At 37.8% G+C, this 16,566-nt stretch overlaps 1 protein-coding gene across 1 annotated transcript in view; it reads right to left on the reverse strand.

Moving 5' to 3' along the window:
* The window catches only part of nlrc5 (NLR family, CARD domain containing 5), a 38,331-nt gene that overhangs the window by 11,276 nt on the left and 10,489 nt on the right, over positions 1–16,566 (reverse strand). Inside the window, exons 10-45 of the mRNA XM_079252037.1 lie at positions 16,062–16,293; positions 15,732–15,973; positions 11,429–11,512; positions 11,254–11,337; positions 11,068–11,151; positions 10,863–10,952; positions 10,498–10,548; positions 10,323–10,352; positions 9,469–9,552; positions 9,162–9,245; positions 8,906–8,992; positions 8,692–8,766; positions 8,394–8,477; positions 8,097–8,180; positions 7,736–7,825; positions 7,561–7,608; positions 7,441–7,470; positions 7,271–7,354; positions 7,102–7,185; positions 6,812–6,901; positions 5,219–5,278; positions 4,686–4,775; positions 4,498–4,581; positions 4,209–4,298; positions 4,031–4,096; positions 3,722–3,805; positions 2,306–2,389; positions 2,052–2,138; positions 1,864–1,914; positions 1,601–1,645; positions 1,262–1,345; positions 1,092–1,175; positions 936–1,019; positions 606–680; positions 367–450; positions 194–277 (exon numbers count right to left, since the gene is read on the reverse strand). Coding sequence (XP_079108163.1) covers positions 194–277; positions 367–450; positions 606–680; positions 936–1,019; positions 1,092–1,175; positions 1,262–1,345; positions 1,601–1,645; positions 1,864–1,914; positions 2,052–2,138; positions 2,306–2,389; positions 3,722–3,805; positions 4,031–4,096; positions 4,209–4,298; positions 4,498–4,581; positions 4,686–4,775; positions 5,219–5,278; positions 6,812–6,901; positions 7,102–7,185; positions 7,271–7,354; positions 7,441–7,470; positions 7,561–7,608; positions 7,736–7,825; positions 8,097–8,180; positions 8,394–8,477; positions 8,692–8,766; positions 8,906–8,992; positions 9,162–9,245; positions 9,469–9,552; positions 10,323–10,352; positions 10,498–10,548; positions 10,863–10,952; positions 11,068–11,151; positions 11,254–11,337; positions 11,429–11,512; positions 15,732–15,973; positions 16,062–16,293 — 3,057 coding nt within the window. The remainder of the gene's footprint in view (positions 1–193; positions 278–366; positions 451–605; positions 681–935; positions 1,020–1,091; positions 1,176–1,261; positions 1,346–1,600; positions 1,646–1,863; positions 1,915–2,051; positions 2,139–2,305; positions 2,390–3,721; positions 3,806–4,030; positions 4,097–4,208; positions 4,299–4,497; positions 4,582–4,685; positions 4,776–5,218; positions 5,279–6,811; positions 6,902–7,101; positions 7,186–7,270; positions 7,355–7,440; positions 7,471–7,560; positions 7,609–7,735; positions 7,826–8,096; positions 8,181–8,393; positions 8,478–8,691; positions 8,767–8,905; positions 8,993–9,161; positions 9,246–9,468; positions 9,553–10,322; positions 10,353–10,497; positions 10,549–10,862; positions 10,953–11,067; positions 11,152–11,253; positions 11,338–11,428; positions 11,513–15,731; positions 15,974–16,061; positions 16,294–16,566) is intronic.

Below are 16,566 nucleotides of genomic sequence, written 5' to 3' on the forward strand. Positions count from 1 at the left end.
TTCACACGGGAGGAAATGGTCAAGTTCTTAGGATATTATTCTTATTATGACTTAATCCAAAACTACAAAGTAAGCATTGTTTTTTTAGTCTACAATGTGTCTAATGCCAACAAATCAAAGTTGCACATAAAAAATAAAAGAAAGAAAAGAGGAAAAAATACAAAACAAAGCAACAGAACAGACAGTTTCTTACTTGAGACTTTGCATCGAGCTCATCTTCCTCAGTGCATGTACCAGACACAATAAGCTCTTCTCATTCAGCTGCACATAGTCCAGACTTGGATTCACAAACACACAGAGTACACACACATTTTAGTTTCATATGCGATGCAATACAAAGTGTAAGGGTGCACATGCATGTCCTACCAAAGCTCCTCCAAGCCGATGCACTCCTCCAACGTTTCCATGAGCTGCAGCCCTCCAGCGGCTGACCATCCACAACCGGACAGACTGTGGGAAGAGTTCAGTCAAGCTTTTCATTATCATATAATGACATGTAAAAACATTTCACACATCCTAACATGCAGGTTTCATGTTGTAAACAATGACTTTTATGGCAGAAACAATTGACTTTGATACATATTCTGTATACTGTAAACGCTTACTGGAGTGATCGAAGGCGGGGCAAGATTGTGGTCATATTCTGAGCTGCTCTGTCACTGATCACATGACCTGACAGGCTGGAAGAGACGGAAAGAATTATTTAACTACGTGTGAGAACATCTCAACACATATAAAGTATATTAACATGGCTCGGTCTGGACCTAAGACAAAACATTTACCAGCTCATAACGGAGGATGTGTTGTGATAAAACAAATTTAGACTCTTAAATCTGACATGTCTCAGCTGTAAATGCTTCCCACTGTGGATAAGTGCTGCAGAAAACCCAGACAAGCTCAGGGAGCACAAAGGAAATGAAACAGGTTTAATTTACTTTAAATGCTGAATGGAGGTTTGCTGCTGGAGGGCCTGGGAGACGTCCTCAGCTACAGAGACGGTACTGTCCTTCGTTACAAGACTGCAGAGTACAACAGTTGTCAAACACAAACTTTACTACATGTTTAAGAGTTATAGGAGACACAACTTTCACCTGAAAGACGTGAGACTCGGCAACAAGGGCAAAAGGGAACAAAGGAACTCGGCTCCTTCCGTATCCAGAGAGGTGTGGGAGAAACTGTAATAATAAAATATATAGATATTTATTTTTTACTTGGTATCACAAAGTATTTTATTTTATGTGTTAAAAAGAAAAATACAAACTGCAGCTCTGCTAGGAAACGACACTGTTGGATGATGTTCCACATCGACGCAAGCTGGTGCCCAGCGACAGCACAGTCTATAAGACTGGGAGGAGAGGGGAGGAGGAGAGTTAAATCTCTGCTCTTTCCATATATTACCAGTAATTATTGTGTTTATTTATTTCCAACATATTTCCCGTTTTTCAGCTTTTGACAAAAACTTGGAACATTTTAAAAATGCAACCTAATCAGTTTTCTTTCCACAAAACTCCTCTCTACGTCTCTGCAAAGCTTATTTTAGTAAAGCTAGAACATTAGTTTGTCATGAGCTGCAGGTATCCGTTAACAGGGAAATAATTACCTGATATTTGTGGTCACTGGTCGTGCTGGGAGTGTGGCCTCTCCACTGGAAGGAAACAAAAGAATAAAAAACAAATCTGACAAAGCAATAAATAAAATCTGATTTTTCTATCGTACACAACACCATATGAAGGTTTCCTTTCAGAAACAGGAACATTGTCAGTAAAATCCAGCACAAATACTTGACTTTATATCGCAGTTTGGCTTTTGATATATCCGTATTTCATCTCTGCTTCCTTTCTAAATGTATCTCAGCTCCGTTACCTGACTGCAGGGGTCTTCATCAGAGACAGGTTGAGAGTGGTGTGGTCAATCCTATAACAATGAGGTTCAAAGTGTTTTCACCAGCCTGAATGTGTTATTTTGACACATTTACAGACATATTAAACTGCTTTGAATGTGATCCAGAAGTGTATACAAGAGATGGGTGTGTGTTGATTTGCATGTGTCACCTGACAGTTTGAATGTTGCTGCCGAGCTCCAGGCAACGGCACAGTAACGCCACGGCTTCCCCAGCTCTGATCCAGGGCTCCTCCACACTAATGAAACACATTAAGCACAAGAAAACTCAGGATTTACCAAGTTTAGTGGAATTTATCTGTTCAACGCCGACTTAAATTTAATAACGGAATGAAGTATGACACGAGGTTGTAAAGGTAAGAAAAACTGATAAATCAGATTATTTCTGCTATATTTAATTCCTCACCTGACTGTGTGTCCTCTCTGACTTCTGTTCAACTGTTTCACAAGTTCTTCAATCCACTCTGGCTGCAGCTTGTTGTTCTTTAGTCTGTCAGAACAACCAGTTTAAAAACAATGAAAAACCTGAGTCAGGTCCTCTTCAATAACTGAATTAAATTATCAGCATTTCTTCACTAAAGCCTCTGATAAAACTTATTAAAAATCTCTGATCCATCTGTTAAATCTGCAACCGGACAACGACTCAACTTCAGTAATATTTAGCTTTCTATAAAAACAAGTTATCCTTCAAAAACAGCATATATAAGATGTCTAAAAGTGGAACTACGTGATTATTAGGGGTGGGAAAATCGAATCGAAAAATCGAAAATCTGAATTTTTTGGCTTCACAATTTTAAAACTGATTTTTTTTCAACCAAATAAAAATAATCTATTATAAAATTTTTGTCATTTTTGTTGTTTTTATTGATTTTTTACTGTCTTCTTGGGCGTTATAGCTGCAGAATGATGGTCTGGCTACTGGGTTGTTTTTTCCTTATCGAAATCAAGAAAAATGACGAGCAAAAAAACAAGTTTCATAAATTTATTTTGTTTTTAATCTGCAAAAATCAGCAATATTGAAGAATTGTGAGAATCGCAATTTAAATCAAATCGGCACCTAAACAATCGGAAAGCGTATCGTCACAGCCCTAGTAATTATCCATCCATCCATTATCCTAACCGCTTAGTCCGATGAAGGGTCGCGGGGAAGCTGGAGCCTATCCCAGCAGTCTTTGGGTGAAATGCAGGGTACACCCTGGACAGCTCGCCAGTCCATCGCAGGGCCACACAGAGACAAACAACCCCTCACACTCACTCCTAAGGGCGATTTAGAGTAACCAATTAACCTAACATGCATGTCTTTGGACGGTGGGAGGAAGCCGGAGAATCCGGAGAGAACCCACGCATACACGGGGAGAACATGCAAACTCCTTCTTGCTGTGCACTGCAAAAACTCAGCCTTGAAAAACAAGAAAAAAAAAAAAAAAAAAATGAGGTAAATGTTGCTTAAAATAAGATAAATTATCTGCCAACAGAAGAAGAAAATTTGGCTTGACAAGACTTCCCAAAACAAGTAAAAATACTCTTAAAACAAGAGGAATTCTCTGGCATAAAAACTAAGAATCATCTTACCTTTAAAAAAATAAACATATGTGTACTCAATTTAAGAGTTTTAATCTTACTTAGATTTCAGTTTTTGCAGTGTGAGGCCACAGTGCTAACCACCACGCCACCGTGCAGCCCACTATGTGATCATCATATTACTAATTCCACTTTTTCACAAAGAAGCAGCTTTGTCCTGTCCAGCTTAATGATGGAAAAGTTGAGTAGGAGAGAAAGATTTAATGTGCTGTAAATGGAATAAAGGAGAACATGTACTTACTCCAGTTTAGTCAAACTTGGACAGTTGCATGTGATTTCTGCTAGTGTGGCTAAGTGGTCACGCGCCAAGTTGCTTTCTCTGACACTGGAAGACAGACAGAAAAACATGCGACATTGCAACACCTGTAACTGCTATCTACCAAGTCTACCAAGAACATGCAGCTGCAGAAACCTCAGTGGTTGAGCGTTTGTTTTGATCTTATATAAAATAAGACGCATAACAAGATAAAAGATCCCCTCACAAACAACAAGGCTAAACACAACAAAGGCTTGAAGTTGCCACTGTGGTTAAAATCTACCCTTAAATCACCTCAGAGTCTTTTCACATCCTCCGTCGCCTCGGAACCAGATGAGACATCGCTTGTCTTCCCCCAAACTACCAACAAACATCAGAATCAGCTAAATATTGCTATTTTAATGACTTAATTTATTTATTTTATGCCATTCTCTGTTCTTATTCAGTGATTTGTTGTCTGACAGACTCTCACCTCACTTCCACATCAGAAACCTTGGTGCAGGTACACAGTGTCATGGCCACGGCCAACACCCCCTGCTGGGCCAGTCTGTTGTTACTGAGACTGGGGGGGAAGACACATTAAAGACCAGAAAACTTTCAGAACATGCAAACTAGCTCTTTTCCAACTCTACAAGTGTTTTGTGTTACTGTTTTTATTTAATTTTAATGTGCAAAGCAACATGTTTTCCTGTTTTATTCTATCCAGTATCTACAACTTACAGTGAAACTGAACATTGAACATCATCATGACTGCATCTTACTTGACAAAGCTGCTGATTTTAAGCCTTGGAAGAAAGTCCACCAACATCTTAACTTGTTCATCTTCCAGTTGGTTACTTGACAGACTGCAGTGAAAAGAAAGACAAGCTAAGCATTAACAGTTCAACGGGACTATGTGTGTTTTCAGGTGTGAAATTACAGATGAGACTTTTATTTTGGCGGGTCATACTCAAGATAATACAGTTGTTGGTTCAGCTGCAGATTCCCCAGCAGTCTCTCTATTAGCACGTTTTCTTCTTCAAAGCAAAAATATGCTAATCTGAGAACAAAGACAGAAAAACAAATGGTCCATTTAGCAGATTAATTACAGTACAACTGTGACGACATCACACCGTTACTTCACACACACTGAAAATCTGCCTTATGGAGTTCCTGATATGCATTTCACACAGTTTTCTTTTCTGTTCCTGGAGTGATTTATTTATGGTCTGATGTATTAGGTGCCAAACACCGTCCCCTTCCTGCAGAGACGGGCAGTTTTACATCATTTTTATGCCAGTCAGACAGCTGGCAGCCGGGCTAAAAGTGAAACTAGAAGGACAACTACTGTTCCTTTCAGTGTAACCAAAGCAGGCTAGACATGTGACATACTAAGCAACACAAAAACAGTAAAACAGTATATGCAAGTAAGATCCTCACTGTTTTTGGTAGTTATATTAATCGAGGGTGTGCACAAGATATTCCAAATAAATAATTACAGACCTGCAGCTCACTTGTTCTGCTTTAACTCTGTCAAAACAGATGAAGGATTCACTCTGTGGGCTAAAAAAAAAACCAGTTTGAAGCAGCATTAAAACATAGTCAATATTGACACATGTAAAGATATGAATGTAGAAAACCTTTAACTAAATATTACAGTAATAACAGTAATAATTAAAACACATAAATAAATACATACAGTTGTGCTCATATGTCTTCATCCCCTTTCATTAAAGAAAAGGCTGAATTTACAACAGTCACTCACATAACTGGAGACTTAAAAAAGGAACAATAACTAAAAATTTGCAAAAACATAATTTAGTAATATAAGACACTGTTTTTTCATTTAATTGAGTTGAAGAAAGAAAGAAGAAAAACAAACAAATGTGTCCTGGACAAATGAGAGACTTTTCTGTTGAACAGTGGGACAAAATACCTGTCAACAGGTGCAGAAGTCTGACTGAGAGGAACAGAAAACACCTGACTGGAGCGGAAACATTAAAGGATTGTTCAACTAAATATTACTTTATGACTGATGGAATATGTAATAAATGATCTTATTTGTTTGCTTTTTTAAAAAAAAAAATTTTATTGAACCATAATTAGAAAATAATGTGATGATTTTCATAAAGTTTTTTCATTTATTATTACTTTAGTCAGTTTCATCTTATTTTACAGGCAGCTGGGTTTTTTCCTTCTTTAATGAAAGGATATGAATAAATATGAGCACAGCTGTAGTATTTGTTTGTAGTAGCTACAACCACAACAAAAATCTAAAACTTTCAAAGTATTTTTATGAGGGGTGAGACTTTAATGTGTTAATTATGATTAATTAATTACAGAAATGTTAACGCGATAAAAAAAAAAAACAGATTTTAACACACACAGTTTGTCAGTGCATAATTTACACCGATTACACTGATACACACAGCAGACCCGCTACTAACTTAGCAACACTGGAGCTCTATGTAGCGGTTTTTCAGACGAGACGATGTTAAGAAAAAGGTACTGATTAACAAGTTTATTAATGTTACTGGTGGTATAGCAGACGTTTGGTGAGTAACATTAACAGAACGTTTAGTTTACAGTTTTCCATCAGAAGCGCCTCCCCAGTCCAGACGAAACACACAAGCAGCTCGGTCCTCATGCAGCTTCAAGCTGCAGTCAGAGCAGGAGGGGATCACCTCTGGCTGATCCCGCCCTGGTTTACCGCCAGATATTTATCAGATATTAATGCCTATTAATGGAGAGTGTGGATGAAACAATTTAAAATGTAAAAGTACTTTAACATGTCGTAGACTCCTGATTACTTCAAGTATTTAAAACTTAGCCGGGGATATCTTATTTTTTATTCTTACTGTTTTAAAATGAAACGCATTTTTTCCAGACATTATTAATATTTAATTTTTCATCGACTAAAATGAATTGAAATATTAAAAAAAATAAAATAAAATTGCTTTTTGGGGCAAATTGTGTTTAAAATGTGATTAATCAAGAATAATTCATTACAAAGTCTGTAATTAATTAGATACATTTTTCAATAGAGTCCCACCCCTAATTTTTTATTGTTTAATCCATAAAAAATGAATGTGATACCTAAGCTCCACAGATGTGATGCGCTGATTATTGTTCAGACAGTGGATCAGTGTCAGCGCATCGCTCGTGGTTGTGATGCTGTTGCTAACGCTGATGGGAAAAAGACAAGCAGCTTTATAAACATTTATATAAAAGAAACATCCGCTGATGAAAATCTTGCCCTTCAAAACCAGAACATCATTTTACAATCATCAAATCATCATTATAATCAATCATTTCTAATCAATTTTATCATCTAATCGTAGTTATTAATACCTGGAAGTGGTCAGGTTTATGTGTGTGTCGCTTACTTGAGTCTCTGCAGCGAAGACATTGTTGGCAACACTTTGAGCAGTTTGTCAATCGCTCCGTCGGCAAATGGGCAGTGAAGAAACCTGAGAGAAACATATAAATATAAATCTATATCTGGGCAGTAATAGTAATAAACTAAACCCAGGGAAATACGATAATTCAACCTACTCTAACTCCAGAGGAAAGCGACATGGGGCCAGTTTACGGCATATATCCGTTACATTACATGGTTGGAGGTTGCTGTTGTTTATCCTACAAAAAACATCAAGATCATTTTTAGTTACTTACATTTGAATTAAAATAGTAGTATTGTCTCTGTATTAGTCAGTTTACTGTACCTGAACATCTTCATCTGTTCTTTGCCATTACTACAGAGGGAGACACAGAAGCAGAATTAGCTTATCAGCAGCTGAAAGTTCATATTCAGAAGTATAGAAGACCTAATGTAGCTTTAATACCTTTGATTAGAGCCGAACTTTAAAATCACCTGCTTTTTGCCTCCGTCGCTTCATAAATAAAAGGACACAAAGATAAACACACGGTTAGATATTTAACTGCATTTGCCAGTGAAACAGCAGTTTTCTGAAGCTGCTCTGAGAGACTTAAATGGCTGAAATCCAAATAAAAGAGTACCTGATGTGAGTGTGTTTCAGGGTGTCGAGGGAGCATAAAGCACCTGCCAGCATGACTACGCCATTCAAGGTGATGTCATTGTTACTGGCACTGAAAAAAACCAAAAACAACACAGGACATTTATACAGACAAAAGCAGGAGTCGGCCCATTGCTTAAAACCAGTTTGGTAAAATAAAAGTTGCATGTCTGTTAAATCCAGCTTAGTTTGTGTGTGTAACAGCACCATGGAGAAAAGTTTTCTTTGGTAACATTAACCGCTGTAAACATGAAAACAGTATGAATTTCTGTAAGCAGATTTGTTTAGACGTTGTTTTTAAAGACTATTTGCCATAAAAATCACTAAATAATTAGTGAACTTACTTAATTTCCTGAATTTTACTTAGACAAGGCAGGAAATCCAACAGCTTCTTCAGACCTTTGTTGCCCAAACGGTTAGAGGACAAGCTGAAAAAGCAAGAATGAGGATCTATTATCAGGAGAACAGCAGAGAGCGGAGACGCAATTCGTACAAATGTTACATTGCTTTTCTTTAAAGGTCAATTCAGGCCAGTATCAGTGATCATCTGGTTATTTTGCATGAAAAAGCATGGCAGAATAAAATGTGTATGTGTGTGTATCTGACTGTGTGTGTAGATCTACTGTTCCTGTGCATCTTACTCCAGTACAGTGAGACCAGAAGACGTTCCCAAACTTCTCCACACTCTCTCGCAGTCGGCTGGCATCAGATTACAGCAGCTAAGACTGGCAGAAGCAACGGTTTTATGATTTCATTTTACAAGGTCAATAACATTCAACAACCAACCAAACATGAGGAAATGACTCTTGCTGAACAGGAAAACTATTTTATCTTTCAATCTGGTCTCCCAATTTATCTCTGCAGCAAACTCTAACTATGTCATCTTAAAACATGCTGCTCCCCAAACCACTGTTGTTTCCACTGAAGATAATAACAAACCGGAGCTTTTTGGAGATTTCAGGTTTTCCTGACTTTCCAGGGAAGACTGCAGACACTTGGACTGGACTCTGCAGTCTGAAACAGGAAAATAAATTAAATAAGCATCAAACCTTTACAGAAACAAGTCAAAGCTTTAAGCTAATTAAATCAGAATGTGATATCACATATTTCTTGGTACAGAACTAAACCATATGTGTAGCAGGTGTTTTTGTACCCGACATGCAGCTCCATCACAGGACAGACAGACAGCAGAGCAGTCAGAGTCACCACACACTCCACTGAAGAGCAGCTGCCATTCAAGCTGAGGGAGGAAAGTTTTATTAAGCTTCCTAACTGCTACACACAGATGTTTACATGTAAATGTGCATGTGATCTTTTTCCTCATATCGAGGCACCAAGGTAGGTACCAGATGTGAAAACAGCATTTTGTGGGTTTTTTTGCAGGTGTTTTAAGTATTTTTCAGCCTTACATGATCCGTTCAATGATGCTGAACTTTGGGACAAACTCAGCCAGTGTCCTTAAAATCTCCTCATCCCACTGGCCTCCAGACAGACTGCAGTACATAAAGTATCGACATAAGGGTGCTCTCAGATGATATGATAGAAAATACAAGAATAACTTAGATGAACCTGATTACTACAATGTGGAACTAAATTTAATGAACATCTGTCAGTTAAAATCAACCCGGTGTGGAGGAGAAAACAGCAAATCTCTCATGTAGTTGTCTCCAGTGTTGCTTTACTTTAAAGTGTGTCGGGGTATTAAGGGTTACTTACTCCAGGACAGACAGGGCAGGAAGCCTCGTCAGGGACTTGGCAATGTTCGTCATGTCAGACTTGCTCCATTTCTGATTCAACAAGCTTAAAAAAAAGAACACAAAACTACAGTTATAATAACGATTAATTATGAAGACCAAATACAGCCTCTGTAGGCATATCCATTTCTTCTTCTTTCCCTGTGTTACGGCTCGGATCATGATGTCAAGGTGATGTTGATTGTTGATTTTTTTTTTTCCACTTAAGTCTTTATTAATTTTTTAACAAATAACAGAAGGCAAGCCAGTGTTGATTTTTGATTTTATTGATGCAAAATGTAAACATCAGATATCTGATCACTGCTGGCTGTTTTTGCAGTCAGAATTAGTGTATAAATCATGTGTTTTGAAACTTCCTACACATAAATAAGATCAAGTACCTGCATAGGAATCCTGGCTATTAAATATTACTAACTAATATCTGCTGTTTGGTGCGATTTTATGGAGGTATATATTAGATTTTTTCATCTATCCCCTTTTTATATCTGATGATTTCGTTGTAGGGTTCTAGGCCACCGAAGCCTGTCGAAGCAGCTACTATATAGTAGATTTTGCTAATAATATTAATAATAATGCCGCCACAGTGTCATTTCCATTTGGGAGTAATAAAAGGTACCGCTTGGCCGATCACTTATCAGTCCTTAACAAACAGGTTGTAAGTTAATTCCAAGTCCAGATTATATGCTTCCCAGAAATAGATTTAGCTTTAATCCATTTAACCTCAGAGGAGTAAAGTTCCACAAGGAAACTGGCAAAGCATCCAAGTTATGCAAAGCAGTCAACAAATGATAAGAAACATATTCTGTATTATCTTACCTGACTGTTGGCTTCAGCTTAGTATCATGGCTGCAGTGAGGACAAAATGCACAGAAAGATCAGAAGCTGATAATGTTTTATTGTGGTGTTCTTCTTCTTCTTACAGTAGGCCATTGTATTCTTTTTATGGTGATCTAAGTAAATTAAATGACAAATGATAAATCATAAAACTCACCTGTTGACATCAGATTTTTGAGAGAAAGTTATTGTTATTTCTTTCACCCCACTGCAAAGACAGACAGAAAGCACTTTTATCATAAGTGTACTTGTACATTGTACAGTGTATTTGCTTCCTGATTAGTGAATTTAATCATATTAAATGTTTTAAGATTTATAGGCTCACAGCTGTAACTAATCATTTTTAATGCAACAAAATTATTTGCAGTAAATTTAATTTATTTCAATTCCATGACATGTTCATGTTGTAAAATAGGTTGTTTGGTTTTTACGTTCAACCTCTGAATCATGATTAACAACTATCAATGAGCATGTGTGAATGTCAGAGTGTGTATAATTGTGTGAACTTGTGTGTGGCCATACTCTGCATGGATGTCCTGGATGTTCAAACATGAAGACGTTTCCTGGAGGAGATATTCCACTGCTTTAAGCGAAGTGTTGTTTCGTCCTAGCCTGAACACACAAACACATGAAAATATGAAAACCTTTTACAAAATAAATGCTAAAAAGTACCAGAATGTACTTTAAAATGTTAAATATGTGCAGTCCGTGGGAAGTGTGCACTTACGTTACAGACACCAGGGTTTGCAGTTTGGGGAAAAGTTGAGTTATGTGTCTGATTCCTTCATCTTGCAGATTGTTGTCACTCAGACTGAATCATGAAAAAGAATATTAGCCAAGGTGGTTTTGATATTTCAGCTTCCAGAACACATTAAAACTTTGATGTTGTACGAGTAAAAGACAGAAAATATACTTGATGTCAGCGATGTGAGGACAGTTCTGTAGACCGGATGTCAAACTGGCGGCTCCTAAAGCAGTCAGACTGGCACCACAAAACCTTGTGAAGATAAAAATCAAATGAGTTGATCACTGTTATGAGACAAATACAAGGAAAGTTACTCTGAGTACAGTAAAAATCTGAAACCTACTCAAGTTTCTTCAGGATTCTGAATTCAGGTAAAATAGAGGCCAACTTCTCTGCAAACTTGTCACCATATTTACGGCTGCGGAAACTGAAAATATACAATTGATGAATGAAAATACAGTACGTATCATACATCCACACAAAAACAGTAAATATTTTCAAATGCACAGAAAGAGTTACTGTAAATGTTATTAATGTCTCCATACACAGATGAGCCTTTACAAAATAACCTTAAGATACCATACCATACCATTCCATTCCATACCATTCCATACCATACCATACCATACCATACCATACCATTCCATTCCATACCATTCCATACCATACCATACCATACCATACCATTCCATTCCATACCATTCCATACCATACCATACCATACCATACCATTCCATTCCATACCATTCCATACCATACCATACCATACCATACCATACCATTCCATTCCATACCATTCCATACCATACCATTCCATTCCATACCATTCCATACCATTCCATTCCATACCATTCCATACCATACCATACCATTCCATACCATTCCATTCCATACCATTCCATACCATACCATACCATTCCATTCCATACCATTCCATACCATACCATTCCATTCCATTCCATACCATTCCATACCATACCATTCCATACCATACCATTCCATACCATTCCATTCCATACCATTCCATACCATACCATACCATACCATACCATTCCATTCCATACCATTCCATACCATACCATTCCATTCCATTCCATACCATTCCATACCATACCATACCATACCATACCATTCCATACCATTCCATTCCATACCATACCATACCATTCCATACCATACCATTCCATACCATTCCATTCCATACCATTCCATACCATACCATACCATACCATTCCATTCCATACCATTCCATACCATACCATTCCATTCCATTCCATACCATTCCATACCATACCATACCATTCCATACCATACCATACCATTCCATACCATTCCATACCATACCATACCATACCATTCCATACCATACCATACCATACCATTCCATTCCATACCATTCCATACCATACCATACCATACCATTCCATTCCATACCATACCATTCCATACCATACCATACCATACCATACCATTCCATTCCATTCCATACCATACCATACCATTCCATTCCATACCATACCATACCATACCATTCCATACCATACCATACCATACCATTCCATTCCATTCCATACCATACCATACCATTCCATTCCATACCATACCATACCATTCCATTCCATACCATACCATACCATATTTATTTATAAAGCACTTCAAAAACAACATACAGCTGACCAAAGTGCTGTACAGAAACAGCAAGTGAACAAAAACAGCTTAAGGAAATAAAATAACAAAATGGTAAAGTAGGAGATAAATACTGGATGCATCGTCCTGTGCTGCCAGAATGAAATCACACCGAATAGACAAAGAACCTTTGGGAATGTGCTGGCCTGTCAGTGACTAACCCTGTGGGTTGTGGTCTTTATGGCTCGAGCTTAGTTCCCAAAGGAGCCATTAGATCCCACGTTTGACATCTAAGTAGTTTTGAGGCCAGTAAACACCTCACGCAACATGTTTAGTTGCTATTGTTGTCCCTGTGTAGTCTCTGCAGAGCCAGTCATTTGGGGGGGGGGGGATGCACTGCTACTGTGAACCAATACTTTTCCCATGTGGGTGTTAACTGGTCTGTTAAAATGCATCGGTAGGTGCCGAGTACTGAAGTAACATGACATTTACGTACATGTCAGGATCTCCTGCAGAACTTTGTTAAAAGATGCATTATGTTACCTGTAGTGATTATACTGTTATGATCATTCCATGTGTTCAGTCAAATTAATATGTACTAACACTGCTTTGTTTAAATGAAGGCCGGTCCCGAGCCTGGATAAATACACAGGGTTGCTGTGGCAACTGTTTCAGAGGGAAAAGCCAAAAGGACAACAATAACAATACTCAGAGAGGCTTATTTAAGAATAAATAGCAGCAGCTTTTTTTCCGGAGCTATGTATATGATTTAGATGGGTACCTATAGACTTCTTGGCAGGTTGAAAGAGTCGTTATCCTGCGGCTAGACAGCATCACATGTGGAAACATGCTTGAGAGATATACAGCACAACAGGCCCTGAGAGCTGCTAAAAAGATCAGCAACAGCTGGATTTTTATCTCCGTTAGCTTTGATTTTCTTCATGTTCCGGCCTGCCTAAGAACCCCATTAGTTCAATACTTTGCTAGTTTTGCATAATTTCACAGGTAAATGAATTGACTAACATGTGTGGACCATGATTGTCGTGCAGTGTTTAAGCTGCTGATATGCAGCAAAATGTTCCTGGGTTCAAACTTAAAATCTGCTCAAACTTCCCCTGACAAGCAACAGGCTTTGTGTCTGCATGAGTTAGCCTTCTCAGGAGCTTGCAACCTGAAGCTGCTGAGCATCGACAACATCCCTCATCTGGAAAAGACGTCCTTAAAGGACAGAAAGGAATCAAAACAGGAAAACAGTTTCTATCCATGGTCTTTCTGTCAGGTTGAACCTCTGAGGCTTTTCTCAGTCTGTCTCTGTTATTTTGTTTCCTCAAAACAAGAAAAAAAACAAACAAACCCCAAACAGATACCAGATCAGTCATGCACTTAGCAGAGCATTTAGCTGACGAGACGGCACAGGCCAACAGATGTTGTTCATCAACAAATATCTCTGTTTCATATGTATAAAGGCACCTTGCATTCTAGTTTAGCAGCACTGTTTGATTTCCCACCAGCTACCTTTTCAAAGCGGACACTGGGGAGAACAAATAAACAGGCTCCTAGCTATATGATGGATAAGATATTACTAATATTACAGCAGTAAGATCATTAACACATTCAGACCTTTGGCAGTATAAATACAGATCTTACTTGTGTCATCTGATTTTTACTGGGACAGGTAAGTGTTACTGAAGTGCTGTGACGGGGATGTTGTTTGTGTTAACCTGCTGATTTTTATGTTTAAGCAGTGAAGAGTCGGTGCATTCTTTACTCTGATCTTATCATTTAAAATGTACAACAAAGTATTCCAAATGCTTATATAAATAAATAAATGTATGTATATATATATATATATATATATATATATATATATATATATATATATATATATATATATATATATATATATATATATATTTATACATATATATATATATATATATATATATATATATATATATATATATATATATATATATATATATATATGTGTATATATATATATATATATATATATATACATATATATATATATATACATACATATGTATATATTACAATCTGTAAACAATCATTTCACAAAGTTATAAGTCGACCCTTTTCAGTAACATGTGAATGAACACATTTTTGGAAACAATTCTCCTTCGACTTGGTTGGATAAAAAAGATTATTTGACCATTAGGGATCAGACAGGTGGCCAGACACTGAAACGGACTGGCCACCTGTCGAGAGGAGTCATCTAACCCTGACATCTGAGGAATGTCAAAGGCAAGCAGTAACTCTTTCCGGAGACACATTCACTTTCACTGTGCAACTGACTCCCTCTTTAAATATCCCATGGCCAAACACCAGGTTTCAGATTCTTGACAGCTTAACACTATTTAGCTCAGCATTTCCATCTTCTATAACGACAGCTTTAAAATGCCCCTAAGCTGCTTTCCTCTCCTAGCCAACAAACATCTCAAAGTCAGAATCAAATGAAGATAACACCTAAGCTAAGTGTACACTACTCACAACAAGGTAGGGATAAGTGACTCGTTGGATCATGTCCGCATGAAAATATTCTGAACCATGAATCTAATTTAATTACAGCTTGTGTCTGATCAGCCCTCTTCATCACGCTGTTCACATTTAGACACCATCAGACCAAAACACACCCAACACATGACAAGTTACAGAAACATTGCTGTTTAAATGTTATGATATATCCATTACTGTTGCTAGTTTTTGCTTCAAAAGCATGCCTGAAATGAAGAAATTGCTGCCACAAGTCTACTTAAATGTCCTACATCCATAATATAATATCAGCGTAGCATTAACTTTTTACATTTCCAGTAAATCCCGAAGATTTTAGAGGTAAAATATGTTAAACTAATTCAGCCCATAGAACTATTACAAATAAATTATTCCATGTTTAGAATTTTAAACCAAATGAAGTTGTGTGATTCAAATCATGTTAATAAATATATATCTGTGATGATAATGTTTACTGTTTTCCATGTGTCTAGTGTACGTCCACTTACCTGAGGTAGTGAATATACTGACACCTAGAAAGGGCGTCTAAACACTCCAGCTCCATTGAGCATGCTCTGAAGTCCAATCCAACGCCATTATCACCCACTGAGTTCACTACAAAAGCTAGCGCATCGATATCATTAGCTGACAGCCAGAAGTTGCGCAGCTCCAGAGTGGGTCTCGCTGTCATGACTTGCTTTGCCAGCTGGTGATCCTGACTCTCCTGGACACAGTGGCAAAGTTGCAATATCTGTGAAAACGTAAGCATGAGAGATCAGAACAGAAAAGACTGAACAAAATCTGTATGCCACAACTTCAGCCTTATTTTTAGATCCTACCTTTGGTCCAGTCAGACTGTTGTTCTGACACAGGGCTTTCAGTAAATTCAGAACAAGGGCTTGTCGTTTCTTGACCCAACTCTGGATGCCTTTCATACCGGAAGCCCTGGCTACTTCGACCAGGGCTTCAGTGCAGTGTGGGGAAGACAGACCACACACGTACAGGTACAGGGAGTCGGTAAACACAGTCTTTTGATCTGATTTGGTTGTCCAGCGAGTTTTCAGACTGAATCTGTGGGAGCAATGCGGAAGGAACACCGGCTTATTTTGTATTTGATCAAGGCACACGCCGGTATAGTACTGTCTAGAGGGATGTTTTTTGCTGGGTAGCAAGCAAATGGTGGTGGAAGCATGGTGTACCAAAGCTTAAATCCTCCTGCACACACATAAAATCACCCTGCACACACTTTCTGCCATGGATAAACTCATTGTACCAAAGTTACAAAATTTACATAAAACAAACAAAAAGGACCTAGAGCCATAACTGAACCAGAGATTGTGCCGT

Source organism: Telmatherina bonti (assembly GCF_933228915.1).
Source record: "Telmatherina bonti genome assembly, chromosome: 2".
Lineage (NCBI taxonomy): Eukaryota > Metazoa > Chordata > Actinopteri > Atheriniformes > Telmatherinidae > Telmatherina > Telmatherina bonti.